This window comes from Gadus chalcogrammus, chromosome 22 (genome assembly GCF_026213295.1).
Source record: "Gadus chalcogrammus isolate NIFS_2021 chromosome 22, NIFS_Gcha_1.0, whole genome shotgun sequence".
Taxonomy (NCBI): Eukaryota; Metazoa; Chordata; class Actinopteri; order Gadiformes; family Gadidae; genus Gadus; species Gadus chalcogrammus.
This window is the reverse complement of record NC_079433.1, coordinates 5,118,974-5,133,327: the sequence shown is the minus strand read 5'-3', so window position 1 is coordinate 5,133,327 and position 14,354 is coordinate 5,118,974. Positions and strand designations below refer to the sequence as shown.

Here is a 14,354-nt window from a genome sequence, read left to right as displayed (position 1 = left end):
GAGGTGGCGGTGGCGGTGGCGGTGGCGGTGATTCCGGGGACTGAGTCATCCGTCTTCTTAGCCTTTCATGTGACTGTGCTGAAGAAGTTGATTCGGTCACCGGGAGGCAGGCAGCCCGCCTCGGCCCGGCGCGTGGGAGGGAGGGGTCTGCCGAGCATCTCCCTCCGTGCGCCAGAGCAGCGCGAGCAGCCTGTGACGCGGGCGGCCAGCACGAGCAGCACCAGCCACCAGCCGAGCTGGGAAAGAAAAGGGTAGATACGTGTTTCACAATCCGATATTCGTGTTTTATAACGATTTATTAACGACAAGTGGGAACTTTTTTCTCGATGTCAGTGTGTCGGTCGGGTCAGACTGCAGTTGCTTGACTTATATAATAATTATATTTTGTTAGGAATATGTGTAGCAGGTGGCAGTTGTACAAAAAAAAGATGGTCGGATTAGAAATATAAAAACTATTTAAGAATTCTGAGTAGAATTGCGAATTGTCCTACAATCTCTAGCCTACTGAGTAAATAGATGCCATTGTGGGATACAAACGCTTTCACACGTGTAGAATTGTATCTCTTGTTGATTGAGCCAATATCGCCTCCCATCTCCCCTAACCTTTATACTAGCCGACAAAAAAAATGAAAAGAGTTGGTTGAAAGGTTGGGCTTTAAGTGTTTGGAATTAATTAAAGATAGCCTATAGCCTAGTTACAGTTTCCGCCTTTCTTTCCTTTGACAGTGACGGATGCGATGTGATTGATGACACTACCCTGGTTCAAATGGCGAGTTTTGCAACGAGTTACTACGATCACGTGGAGAAGTGGAGCGATTTGCTGAACATGTCTCCGTTCACCAACCACCAAAGTGAGGACGAGGTCAGTGATCCGTGCGAAAAGTCGCTGTTCGGCGAGCGGTCGTATGAAACGGGCGTGGAGGTGTCGTGCCGCGGTTCAGCACCACGGCCAGCACCCGGGACGGAGCAGCGGCTCTGCCTCATCAACCACCGGGAACTTCGGAAACACAAAGCGGCGCACTGGGAGGACGAGACGGAGCAGTCTTTCAACGGCCACGATCGGACACAAAGCAGTCCCGCTAGAAACGAGAACCTCGGCTTGGTACAGAACTCATCCATCCAACTCCACGAGGAGGACTACCTGGAACTTTTCATGTTGGCCGACCAAGAACTCGGCTCGGAGAAGTCGGCGGACTACGGGTTTATAACGGGCGTGCTTTGTCTGGTGACGGGTATATCTCTAGTGGGCATATCCTACGTGGTCCCGCGAGACGTGAGAGTGGACCCGGACAGCGTGTCCGCGCGGGAGATGGAGAGGTTGGAGCGGGAGAACGCGAGAGTGGGGGCCCACCTGGACAGATGCGTGATAGCGGGGTTATGCCTCCTCACTCTGGGGGGAGCGGTGCTCGCGATGTTGCTCATGGTGTCCATGTGGAGGTGGGAGTCGATGAGGAGAAAGGCGTTTGCATATTCCAAGCACGCGGCAAAGTTATACGGCTCCATCAATCTGAGAGCAGGGGGGCCAACCCCACTCCGGGAATCGCCCTCTCATTTGTCAACGGATTTAGAAGCGCTCCGTTGAATTAATGCGACAGACTAGAAGGTAAAACTCCACCATAAAATCCTGCCAATGATGTCTTATTAGTGGGACACTTGGTGAGGTACAAACCAAAATAAAAGCCCTGTAAAACTATGTTGGGTAAAACCCATCGACCCAGGGCTCTGTTTGAAGATTTGCTGCGTGCATTGACTTCACATTTTACCAAACATGTATGATACAAGGCTTTACGTTTTATTGCATGATGCATTGTGGGTCCTGGAGTATGTACTTTGTACCCTTGTGGAGATGGGGATTTGATAAACAACATCGTTTTGCACACCTATCGAATAATGTATGATGTGTGTACTGTATAGGCGATTGCATTGACCATGTACAGTTCAACCATATCAACCTCCTTTGTACAGGGAAAATAAAAACGTCACATTCACACTCATGTCCTACGGTCCATTGAATCATCAATCATTCTGTGGCCGTACACCACACACACGCTCACACACACACACACACACACGCTTACATGCACACACACCAATCCCTCACACACACACACACACACACACACACACACACACACACACACACACACACACACACACACACACACACACACACACACACACACACACACACGAATACACACACACACACACACACACACACACACACACACACACACACACACACACACACACACACACACACACACACACACACACACACACACACACACACACACACACACACATAACCACACAGGCGCATACACACACAAACACATACACCTTAAGCAAGGGATATGGAGGGAAAGGAACTGAAGGGAGGTAAGTGGGAGCAATGGGATAGATGAGGGAGAGAGATGAAGAAAAACAACATGTCAGCTGTTTCTAAGTGTTCCACGAAAATAATACTAATCGATGGAGACTGGGCCCTCGATCAACCCTTTTTCCTTCTGAGAACCTGCCTAGTCCTTCTTTTTGAGACATTGCGGTACGGCTGAAAGCGACACACACACACACACACACACACACACACACACACCCACATGCACACACACACACACACACACGCGCGCCTGCGCGCGGCCTGGCAGCAGAGTCGAGGTTTACCTCTGAGCCACCATGAGCCCCGGCGCCGTGAATAAACGGCATTAGCCCAACGCTTATGTGTTCAGTGAATGGGGCGGCTTAGCCAATCGCTCACTGCCACAGAGTCCCGTCATCATCATCCCCACCATCATCATCATCATCATCATCATCATCATCCCCACCATCATCATCATCATCTCCACCATCATCATCACCACCATGCATTTTCTTCTCACACTCCCGTGAGACGGGGGAGGGGAAAAAGCCGGTGTACCACCACAGCTATAGGTTCCGGGTTCGATTCCCCCCGTGTGTCCACAGTATGTCTACCTGTAGGCCACACCAGAGCAGGATACCGCACACGGGCTCCTTAGCGGCTCGCTTCTGAATTCACTGTGCATGACGTTCTGTCAAAGCATGTGCTCGACGGCTGAACGTTGAAGAATAGCAGGGGTTCAAATCGCTGAAACGGCCGAGCTGCCTGGGCCTCGCTCCATCCTCATTTAATGGGGTCATTAAAACGTTGGGAGACAGCGATATTTCCAATGCTTCGCACCAGGATCAGTATGTGTACGGCCTGGTGGATGCCGTAGGAGAAAGGTTTGTCAAAGGACTCATCCTTGCACGTGGGTGGGGGGAAAACATTGATTTAATTAGTGTCTATGTTTCCTCTAGCAAGAGATTCCCCCTGGACAGATCTACCCACGCATTCACGCAAGCACACACACACAGACACACGCACACGCACGCACGCACGCACGCACACACACACACACACACACACACACACACACACACACACACACACACACACACACACACACACACACACACACACACAGGCCAACACAAACACAGAGGCACAAACACAGAGGCACAAACATATTCCGCAATCCGCAGTTGTGCCATTAGTATATTCACATCCACTTACAAGTACACACATGCACCCTCCCCACACACACTTTTAGCTACGAAATCCCCCCCCCCCCCCCCTCCTTCCTCCCTTCATGAATGGGCCTACTCAGAATAATCATTAAAGGCAGCTGGAGGCAGGAAATGGAATTGGATTGGATGTGCCGGGGAGGGGGGCTTGGGGGGGGGGGGGGGGGGAGTTTGGGGTGTTGCCAGGGGTCAAGAGCCTGGGTGTGGCGATGTGGCTGGGGGACGCCCCCCCCCCCCCTCCCCCCCTCCCACCGGGGAGCGAGCGATTCTACGTTAGCGACACGTCGCGTGGTCTGACTGCTTGTTCTCACCAGCATCTGCCATGAATCTGCAGAGATATGCAAATGGCGTGCAGTGCGTGCGGTGCGGTGGCGGTTACCCAGTTACAGTCGGGGAGAACGGGAGAGGCGAGAGGGGAATTAGGGAGAGTGCAAAGAAAGATATTTGTGTACGTGATGTTTCTGTGGAACGACGCAGCTTAACGGGGCTGATCTAGGGATTACCCCCTCCTCATCTAGGCAGTGTCTTGAGATACAGTCTTTAGTTAACGTTTCCTCAATACTCATTTGGGTTCCGTTAGTTGCATAGCAACGGCAGGTGGACTCAGCCACTATTTTAAGACATGAGGGGGCTTGGGAGCAGGGGGGGGGGGGGGTGACTGGGGGGTTATGTTTTGTTTTTAAGCTTGGATAAAAAATGAAGTGTGGAATAATCACACACAAACTTAATACTGAATCGTTGACCCAGTTTAAAGTGAAATGACATAATCAGAGTATGTCTGATGAATTTGCAGCTGAGCTGATTGAGGAATTTGAATATCGTTCCACCTAAAAGGGTTCCACATGTTTATTTATACAATTACCTGATTAAGTCAGGATGACCGTAAATCAATCATCCTATCCCTTCCCCTCCCTCCACCCAGATAATGCTTCATGGGCGGGGATAGAGGTTAAGCTCTAACCACCGCAATCATAAAACTAACAAATGCCACCTTGGGAGAATGGGGTGCAGAAAGTCAAATTAACTTTTCACAGAACATTTTAAACTCAATATCTCTATTTTCGAATTGACCTACTTTACAGAGCTTCAAATAGTGAACCAGTATAGGAGTGGATAGTTGACGGCAAATCGATGAGGCTTTGTCGAAAGTTCACTTGCTGGCTTTATGATCTAGTCAACGTAGAGTAATTTACTTTTACTGTCTTTTTTTTACACTTATGTCCAAAGTGCCAAACAGTGAATTCAACAGGATGGGGATGGACATTGGGATTAACCAGTACATAGGAGCCAAACACCCTAATCTGCTACACTGCACCCTTCTTTACTTGAATTCAACTGAAAAAAACCAGTAGAGGAAAAGGGACATCAAATCCATGTATTTGCCCAAGTCCGGGGCTGGTAATCACATTTGCCTGGACTTTGTTCATAACATTATTGTCTGCAGAAAATCGAGTAAATCGAGTAAACCAAGTTCATTTATCGCCATCTGTGTCCTCTGAGAAAGGAGAGGATAACCATAGAAACCAAATCTGTTGCTATGGGAAATTACTTATCTGTGGTGAGAATCGCTCAGACCTTGGTTCCATTTAGATCTAACACATTGTCCTTACAATTATGGATGATAGACCTTGAATGGACAGGATGTTTCTCGCTGGCACTCAGCAGGACTTAAGGCACTCCCAAGACCCACAGCTAGCGTCATGACTCTTTAGTCTGTTTGGCTGAAGCTAAGCTAGATCCTAAAACAAATGTTTTTTAAAATTGAAAAAATCCACATAATATGTGTAATTGAACTGACATTTCACATGTTATATAAACTGAGGAAAAACGGAAAGGAAAGAACAGTTTGTTTTGTTAATTGTTTAACCACTGAAAATGCAAAAGCAGATTTCAATTATTTTAGAAAACATACACAAACAAACACACGCACACACACAGGAATTCCACAGACCAGGGACATCCTACTGCTTGGCCGTAATAAACGACACATAGCATCATGCTTGTACCAGAGGCGGCATGTGGCATAAGCTGTGGCGCTCTAGCGGTAAATGGATCATTTAGCCTGGACAACTCTTCCTCTTGGGCAATTGAGCTCAGCTAGTGTATGTTGTATATAGCATTAAATACACACAACCTACGGAAACGCACACACATCGCACGCACGCACGCACGCACGCACGCACGCACGCACGCACGCACGCACGCACGCACGCACGCACGCACGCACACACACACCAACGCTGGATAACTCTTCCTCTTGGGCAATTGAGCTCAGCTTGTGTATGTTGTATATACACACAAGCCTATGGAGACACAAACAAATCGCAGACGAATACACACACACACACACACACACACACACACACACACACACACACACACACACACACACACACACACACACACACACACACACACACACACACACACATACACACACACACACACACACACACACACACACACACACACACACACACACACACACTGTGCAGCTATGATCGTTACAGAGTCCAATTTCTGCAAATTAAATTATTTAAATCCTAATGATCTAATAATGATCCTCATTATATCTAATGAGAATGCAGTACACACCCCGGCCCTTTTACTCCGGAATATCATGTTTATTGTGTAGTTCTAGTCAACAACCAGCAGGTGGTGAACGATTTGACCTAAAACACTACTTTTAATTGTTTTAGTTTTAAAACTTTTTATCAATTTAGTTGTTGTTCTCATCATGTCGGCACACGTGTAGATACTCCACTGTAATACAATTTCAACATCGTGAAACACTGGCTGCACAATTATTTTACCTTATACACGGAATATAACATAAAATAGTGTATCACTCATATTTCACTCGTATTTATATTTGGCTTGTGTATATGTTTTGAATGTATACGTTAACGTCAGAAAAACTACGCCCTAGTAAAAAAATCCTCCGTTATTATATACAATCTATTGTCCTTACAGTCTCTGCCCCATACATCCCTGTCTGAACCTGCTCTGCTGCCTCTAGTGTTTGGTTTATTCAGACACCTTGTTAATAAAGTTCTTTTTGAAGCCGTAAAGATGGCGGACTACGACTTGACCACCAAGATAGCCCATTTTTTGGACCGGCATTTGATTTTTCCCCTCTTGGAATTCCTCTCCGTCAAAGAGGTACGTCGTTTTTATCACTGATTGGGATTGAACACATTTGGTCCAGAATTTGTGAAATTCTGTTAGCGTTAGAGCGACAATTTAGCCTCCACGAGCCACCGCGGTGCTAGCTAGCATTAGCCTTATCTTCCCCGGCTCACGTTACTAGCTACATTAGCTAGCCCACGCTGGGTACATTGGCCTCACCTAGTTCCCATTCGTGTCACATAATTCTATAATTTGGACATATTTCTGTCGACAATCGATGGACATTGTTTTTTATCGGTATCTTTACGTGTTTTATAGCAAGGTTCTAGATGTTATGGACGTATGAACATTAACACCAGATGGTAATGAGGGTAGCATCCGTACACAATGCAATATATGTATAATATGTGTTTCTCTCTGTTTTTAAGATTTACAATGAAAAGGAACTCCTCCAAGGGAAGCTGGACCTTCTCAGCGACACAAACATGGTGGATTTCGCCATGGATGTGTACAAAAACCTCTACTCAGACAAGGACATCCCACACAGTAAGACTGGTTACGGTTCTATTAAATGTAAAAAATATAACTGACTAATAATGTCTCGGAGACAGTTAAGACACTCATTTATTCGATTAACCAATAATATCCCTCATCAATATTGACATTTTAAGCACCACTTCGCTGCACATAAATTGGATTCCATTCCTATGAATCCACTGCAGTCCATTCCTGACCATTTTAATACATTAATGGTTCTATGGTCAATAGCCTTTCAGCAAACATGAATAGTATTATCAGATTGTTATTTCCGCTGGTGAAGTGACAAATAACATGTGATCTTGCAGCCTTGAAGGAGAAGAGGACCACAGTGGTGGCACAGCTGAAGCAGCTCCAGCAGGAGACGGAGCCCATCGTCAAGATGTTTGAGGACCCCGAGACCACGCGCCAGATGCAGTCCACCAGGTAAGCAAAGGAACTCCCCCCAGCTAACGTACTCTTTAGCTATGGGACAAAATGGGAATGATTGAGTCATTGTTTTCCTCCATTTCATTTTAAACCTATTTAAAGCATACACAACGACTATGGATAAACAAGCGCTGTATCGATGATCTGATGGAGATGTGTGAAAGATTAAGATTAGCTAATTGTTTTACTTCTTCCTCAGGGATGGGAGGATGCTTTTTGACTACCTGTCGGAGAAACACAATGTAAGTGGTTTGTTATATCACTTCCTGCCAGGTGCTGCCCAATTTGTTTCCACAATCGGACGTTTATTTTCCAGATGAAAGCAAAACCAGCCTCCTACTTTTCTTTTTTAAATTTGGTGTTTAAAAAGAGGGTATCATAATTTTCTATGGTTATAGCACATAATGCATGTTCCTACAAGGTGTAATGGCATCATATTTTCATTATTTATTTGGATGTAATAGGAGCCTACTAACCGCAGTGTATGAATAGTTCATAGCTAATAGTTATAATGGTTTAATTTTTACACTTTCCTGTTGCTTATATTTATTTAATATAGTGAAGCGATTCTATTTTGTGTTGATGAACCAAACCAAAACGTTCATGTTTTCTCTTCTAGTTCCGACAGGAGTACCTGGACACCCTTTACCGGTACGCCAAGTTCCAGTACGAGTGCGGTAACTACTCCGGGGCCGCGGAGTACCTCTACTTCTTCCGTGTGCTGGTAAGAGAAATTTGGCTGCTCTTCATAAAACACATTCACTGAACAGTTTTAGAGCTGGTGGTTTTTTGAAAGGCGTACTCTAAATTATGACATGCTAGTTTTACTATATAAAACTATCAAGCATTTCAGACCCTTTAATCCAATGTGTGTAATGGGAATTTAGATGCATGTCATTCATCTGGGATCTGGTAGAGGCTGGGCATGTTTCTCAAGGAAGCCTGCATTTTATGTGGTGGGCAATGGGGATCAAACAGTGTTTTTGCGTGTGGGATTTGGATCAAACTTGCCACTACACCATCCTGTCCCATTTGGTTTGACCTCACTGAACTGTGTCTTGGGTCTCACACGTTCTCGTGCCTTTCACTTGTCTGTTATAACCTCCCTTCATGATGGTGGAGCTGAACACGGCACTTAAAATGCTTCTGATTCGCTGCAGGTCCCTGCCACGGACAGGAATGCCCTGAGCTCTTTGTGGGGGAAGCTGGCCTCCGAGATCCTCATGCAGAACTGGGAGGCAGCGATGGAGGACCTCACCCGCCTCAGAGAGACCATCGACAACAACGTAAGAGGACCTCGGCCTCTTGGTTCTTGCCCAGGCTTCTGACGTTGATGTTGGGCTCTGTTGCACCAGGCTTAACGAATACGATAGTCATTTTCAATTATCTTTATATTTTCTGTTGTTTTGAATGTACCCTGGCACAACACGGGTGGGTGGCTAACAACGGGTTTAAAAACCACGCCCTAGTGCACCACGGGCAGAACCCCCCCCTAATGTGATTGGTGTTGTGTGTTCCCTCGCAGTCGGTGAGCTCCCCGCTCCAGTCCCTCCAGCAGAGGACCTGGCTCATCCACTGGTCCCTCTTCGTGTTCTTCAACCACCCCAAGGGCCGGGACAACATCATCGAGCTCTTCCTCTACCAGCCCCAGTAAGTGGCCGTTTGGTTCTGTACCTCCGCAGCCCCCATGTAGGACCTATGGAGGCTGTTGTGATGGCAGCTCAGGCCTATGTTGATGAGATACAATGATACTTTATTAATCCTAGGCAGGGCATTTGGGTGGTACTGTGAAAGTTACGGGTCTGGTAGAATTAAAAGTAAATGACCAATATAAGCAAGAATAAAACAAATGTGTCCACATACACAAGAGTAACAGAAGACTTTCCTAACACGAAAATAAGTGTGAACAGTGACTGTTGAGGTGGACGTCATAACTCCATTATGGGCCGATGTACACGAGTGTCTAAGCGGCGTGTGCTTGGCCCTCCCTGCAGGTACCTGAACGCCATCCAGACCATGTGCCCCCACATCCTGCGCTACCTGACCACCGCCGTCATCACCAACAAGGACGTGCGCAAGCGCCGGCAGGTGCTCAAGGACCTGGTCAAGGTCATCCAACAGGTGAGAGGCTTGGGGGGGACGGAGGTGAAGCTGGGGGGGGGGGGGTGGTGGTGGCTCCCCAGCGGGGTGTCTGATAGGGCTGGGTAAAAGCATCGATTCATCAATGCACTGCAGTTTATTTGTTCTAGATTCAGATTTTTTTTTTTTCGATTATTTCCATTAAAAATAATAATAAAGAAGTATACTCAGTCTCTATAATCTGGAAGCGAGTTTGCCTAAATGTACATGCCCTTTTACATTTGTCAATGTTATTATTATTACTTTTATGCTGCAAGTTTAGCAAGTTTAGAACAGGAACAATACTTTACAATGGTGTATTCCCTTTTTGCTAGTTTTCACAATGAAATGGTTAATTCATTATGAAATGGTTAATTCTAAATAATATTTAGGTATTTTTGTCATCTGCACGTATTATTGAAACGATATCGAAGCAATTGGATCAATATCAAATCGATATCGAATGAAAACCTAAAGAATCGAATTGAATTGAATCGTGAGGTACCTGGCAGTGCCCAGCCCTAGTGTCTTGGTGTCCGCATGCTGGATCCCCACCGGTTGACCGTGCCCTTGATGATAACACCACTAATGGTGTGTGGATGGATCTAGGGATGATTCAATGACGGTATGGAGGGATGAATCAGTGAATCGGTGGGTGATAGTAATGTTGTCTGGGACCTCACAGGGCATAGAAACACTGTCAATGAAACTATAAAATTGTCATTGGAGGCGATACACAATCATTAGAGGTGATAACATTAACTTAAAGGACTTGACAGGGCTTAATGACTGGATGGAATGGAAGCATTTCTGACCGTCCACTGAGACTAGAAATGCACCACAGAGTTCAGAGTTCAATTAATGTGATTTATTATTGGCAAACACACGTGAATGACTGTCTGGTTCTCTCCCACCCACCTCCAGGAGTCGTATACCTACAAGGACCCCATCACGGAGTTTGTGGAGTGCCTCTACGTGAACTTTGACTTCGACAGCGCCCAGAAGAAGCTGAGGGAGTGCGAGTCGGTCAGTGTTTACAGGACACGCCCCCCTGTCGTCATGGTTTCTCTAATCCCTCAGTTTGCTTTGAAGTTACGACCTGTACTCTGAGAACGATTGGAATTGTCCCTAAGGCTTATTTTTAATACTATGCAAAAACAAGTGTTTTAACTATTCCTTGTGCTGTTGACTCTTAAAAGGCTGTGTGTCATAGATCCTTTTATTCAAAGTCTTTCAGTAAATGCTTCTTGGTATGAATATTTTCTATTTCTAAGGACAAGTCTAGTTTGATTTTGCAGTAAAATGGAGGCTTGACTGACCGTCGTATCAACCTTTTTGACAGTGTGTCCTTTAGTCAATTCCCCCGCTATTGAACGCCTTCAAGAGGCCGTCACCCTGCCTGTAGAGTCCATCACATCATCAGTCAGCCGTTCACCGTGGAGACGGAGAGGTTGTTGTGGGTGTCTGTTGACCTTGCGGTATTTCTTGGATCCTCAGGTTCTGGTGAACGACTTCTTCCTGGTGGCCTGTCTGGAGGACTTCATCGAGAACGCCCGTCTCTTCATCTTTGAGACTTTCTGCCGTATCCACCAGTGCATCAGCATCAGGTACTGACAGCTTCCCTCCCCCCCCATAGCCCATCTTTTCAGCCTAAAGAATCTGGTTCTACCAGCTCCGCCCATCCAAAGAGCTCTTGCTCGTCTTCATTTTATTGTACTATTTACCTTGAGAGGTATAGTACACCTTCTGTAAATGCCCCGGGCGGGTCACACAGCAAAATACTTATTCAATAATATAACATCATATATTCACCACTTATGGACAGACCTGGATCAATAAGGGAAGACGCACAATGTATGCTGTTCAGGGATTTCTGGTCTGAAGTCGGTCGAGGTTCCTCTCACATGCAGGAGAGCGTCGAGTCTTTAGTGTTTGACTCTTAACAACCCAACGCTACTTGGTTTGATCCCCAAGTGTACAACCCAGTACCCGACCTGTATCTGAATTCACTGCAACTCCTAAATTGCTCCAGTAGTGAATTATAGCAGTCAAAGGATGTATGTTCTATTCTTTTTGCGTTTACTTTTGGATCGTTTCACACCTCGGTCTGAGATATGAACCCTCTGAGACTGTGCTTACCATCTCTCTCTCTCCTTCCTCCTTCTCCTCTTGCTTTCAGCATGCTGGCTGACAAGCTCAACATGACCCCAGAGGAAGCCGAGAGATGGATCGTCAACCTCATCCGGAACGCTCGACTAGATGCCAAGATAGACTCCAAACTGGTGAGTACTTCATGGGTTTATCATTGGCTCGTGAGATCCAATGATAATCATGTGGGATCAGATTGGGGCCATAGTCTGACCTCTGGCCTTGAGCCATGTGAACAATCAGGGTCGAACTGCAGGTTTACTATTTATTGATCAATAGAGTTTTAGATGGTTTATATATATTTCTACAGGGAAAAGCTTACCTAAACCAGTAATTAAAGACATAAGAGTAGGTTAGTTCTTTAACCTCAAGTGTTAAAGCAGTCCAAGTATTGTGTGTTTGCCACCCAGTGGAGCTCCAGGGTCGAGAGCTCATATTGTTCAGGGACAGGAGAGCTTCTGTCCCTGAACAAGCCTTAATTCTTGAACTGTGTAGCTGAACTGGTAGAGCATGGTATTAACAACGCCAGGGTTAGAGGTCGAATTCCCACTGGGGCTTCCCATGCTGAGTGGGGCTGGGAGCTGAGCCTATATGCCCACATTGTATTGTAAAACACTTTGGAGGAAAGGTGTCCACCCAAGTATGTATGCGAGTACTTTAGACACTAGAGAGGGGAGAGAATATTGATTGTCGTAAGCATCACGATTTTTATTATCTATGATTCTGAAATGATTCACAACTTCTAAAAAGCCATTAATGTAAATTCATATATTTAACTCTTTATAATATATATACGTTATTATTTATTTTATAAATCCCAATGATCAAAAACGAATCATGAGAACCCAAAAGAGCCACACCCCAAACCGAGATGTCTGTGCAGCTGTCCTTACCTCCGTCTGCTCCTCTCCTCCTCTCCCCCCCCCCCTCCAGGGCCACGTGGTGATGGGCAACAACGCGGTGTCGCCCTACCAGCAGGTCATAGAGAAGACCAAGAGCCTGTCCTTCCGCAGTCAGATGCTGGCCATGAACATCGAGAAGAAGCTGGCCCACAGCGCCCGCACTGAGGTACAAACCACACCAGCGCACGCGCTCACACAGTCTCTGTAGGGTGAGGGGTCATGGGGAAGGGACGGTACGAGTCTCTGATAAGGTGGCTGCCATTTAAAAAAATATGTATCTCTGATAAGATGAGGATTGTTGGCCTCTCAAAGGAATTTTGTTTTGGATGCTTTAAAAAAAGAGAACATAAAACCAATGGAAAAAAAACGGGTATTTCAAAAATGGAGCCATGATTTATAAAATGGAGCCAGGATTGTTTAGTGGTCAGGGACTCTTAGGCCAAAGCACTCTGGATTGAAGCCCTTGAGCTCCCCTGAAGGCACCCTTGAGCAAGTCGTCCTTACGACAACCCTAGCTTTTAGTTTTATGACCTGTATGTGAATACGAGGTGCGTTGCTTTGAAGGGAAGCTGTAGCCTAACAGGGCGTTTGATGTCTTGGGCTTCAGGTTTTGATTTGTGGATCCTGCAGTCTGGGATACGAAGATACACTCTTTGACTGTATCGTGTGTCTGTGTCTCGTGTTTATGTCTGTGTGTATCTAATGCGTCTTCCTTTTTTGTCTTTTTTCTCCCGCTTAGACGCCAAACTGGGCCGCCACAGACACTGGCTTCTAAGGATCAGCCAATCAGGAGGAAGAGGAGGCTGATGTGGTGTTTATTCAGACTATATATTATATCAGGTTCCTCAGAAACATCTCTTTAATACCACATTCCCAGTATAATGTGGTCCTCGACTCTGGGGGACCTCAACATTTGGAGTCCAGGCTAAAATTATCAATAATTCTTATCTATTCTTTTTATGATGCAACTTTGTCTTTGCCTTCTGATCTGGCCATATCGAGTTGTCAAGGAAAATAGATAAGCAATCGTCATTATGGGGGACTTTTTTTTTAAACTGCAAAACAACCACAATTGTTCCATGCCATCGACAAAATAAAGATTTTTGAGTCTCTTGAAATAAATACTGCGTCATTGATTCCTCTCTTCGACACCCTGGAGCATTTCGTCGCTAGATGGCGTTATTTGTCTGTTGGATTTCAACGGGAGTACATTTCGGAGACACGGATGCAACGTAGCCACACTATGATGGAGAACGTTAATATTTTGAATGAATCAGACTAAGATAATGTCCGAGCTTTGGCGATCAAAGATGTATGGATAATGTTTGATCGTTTAGAACTTTAGATGGAAACGAAATAAAGGGCCACTATAGGTCTGCTGGCTGTAGTGTTGTGTTCGCTATAAAACTCGTTTTTTCTTGGTATAACTTCTTCAGAATTGGCTAAAGTAGGCGTGTACAGCATCGCCCTGCATCCGGCTCTGGGACGTGGGTTTGCAACGAT

General features: G+C 45.7%; 1 protein-coding gene across 1 annotated transcript; it reads left to right on the top strand.

Annotated features, from left to right (window-relative positions):
* Positions 1–6,580: 6,580 nt before the first annotated feature.
* eif3eb (eukaryotic translation initiation factor 3, subunit E, b) lies at positions 6,581–13,988 on the top strand. Its single transcript, XM_056583207.1, has 13 exons — positions 6,581–6,750; positions 7,146–7,263; positions 7,563–7,680; positions 7,883–7,925; positions 8,303–8,407; positions 8,844–8,969; positions 9,209–9,333; positions 9,678–9,804; positions 10,726–10,827; positions 11,299–11,408; positions 11,981–12,083; positions 12,883–13,017; positions 13,591–13,988. Exons 1-13 carry the CDS (start codon positions 6,661–6,663, stop codon positions 13,624–13,626), a joined length of 1,338 nt encoding a protein of 445 aa, XP_056439182.1. The 5' UTR covers positions 6,581–6,660; the 3' UTR covers positions 13,627–13,988.
* Positions 13,989–14,354: the final 366 nt, after the last annotated feature.

What these genes read in the sequence shown, in the direction of transcription:
- eif3eb (XM_056583207.1), top strand. Translation starts at nt 6,661, where the DNA reads ATGGCGGACTACGACTTGACCACCAAGATAGCCCATTTTTTGGACCGG. An exon ending in ACCTGTCGGAGAAACACAAT is followed by an intron (nt 7,926 to 8,302) that starts GTAAGTGGTTTG and finishes TTTCTCTTCTAG; the next exon opens with TTCCGACAGGAGTACCTGGA. An exon ending in CACCAGTGCATCAGCATCAG is followed by an intron (nt 11,409 to 11,980) that starts GTACTGACAGCT and finishes TCTTGCTTTCAG; the next exon opens with CATGCTGGCTGACAAGCTCA.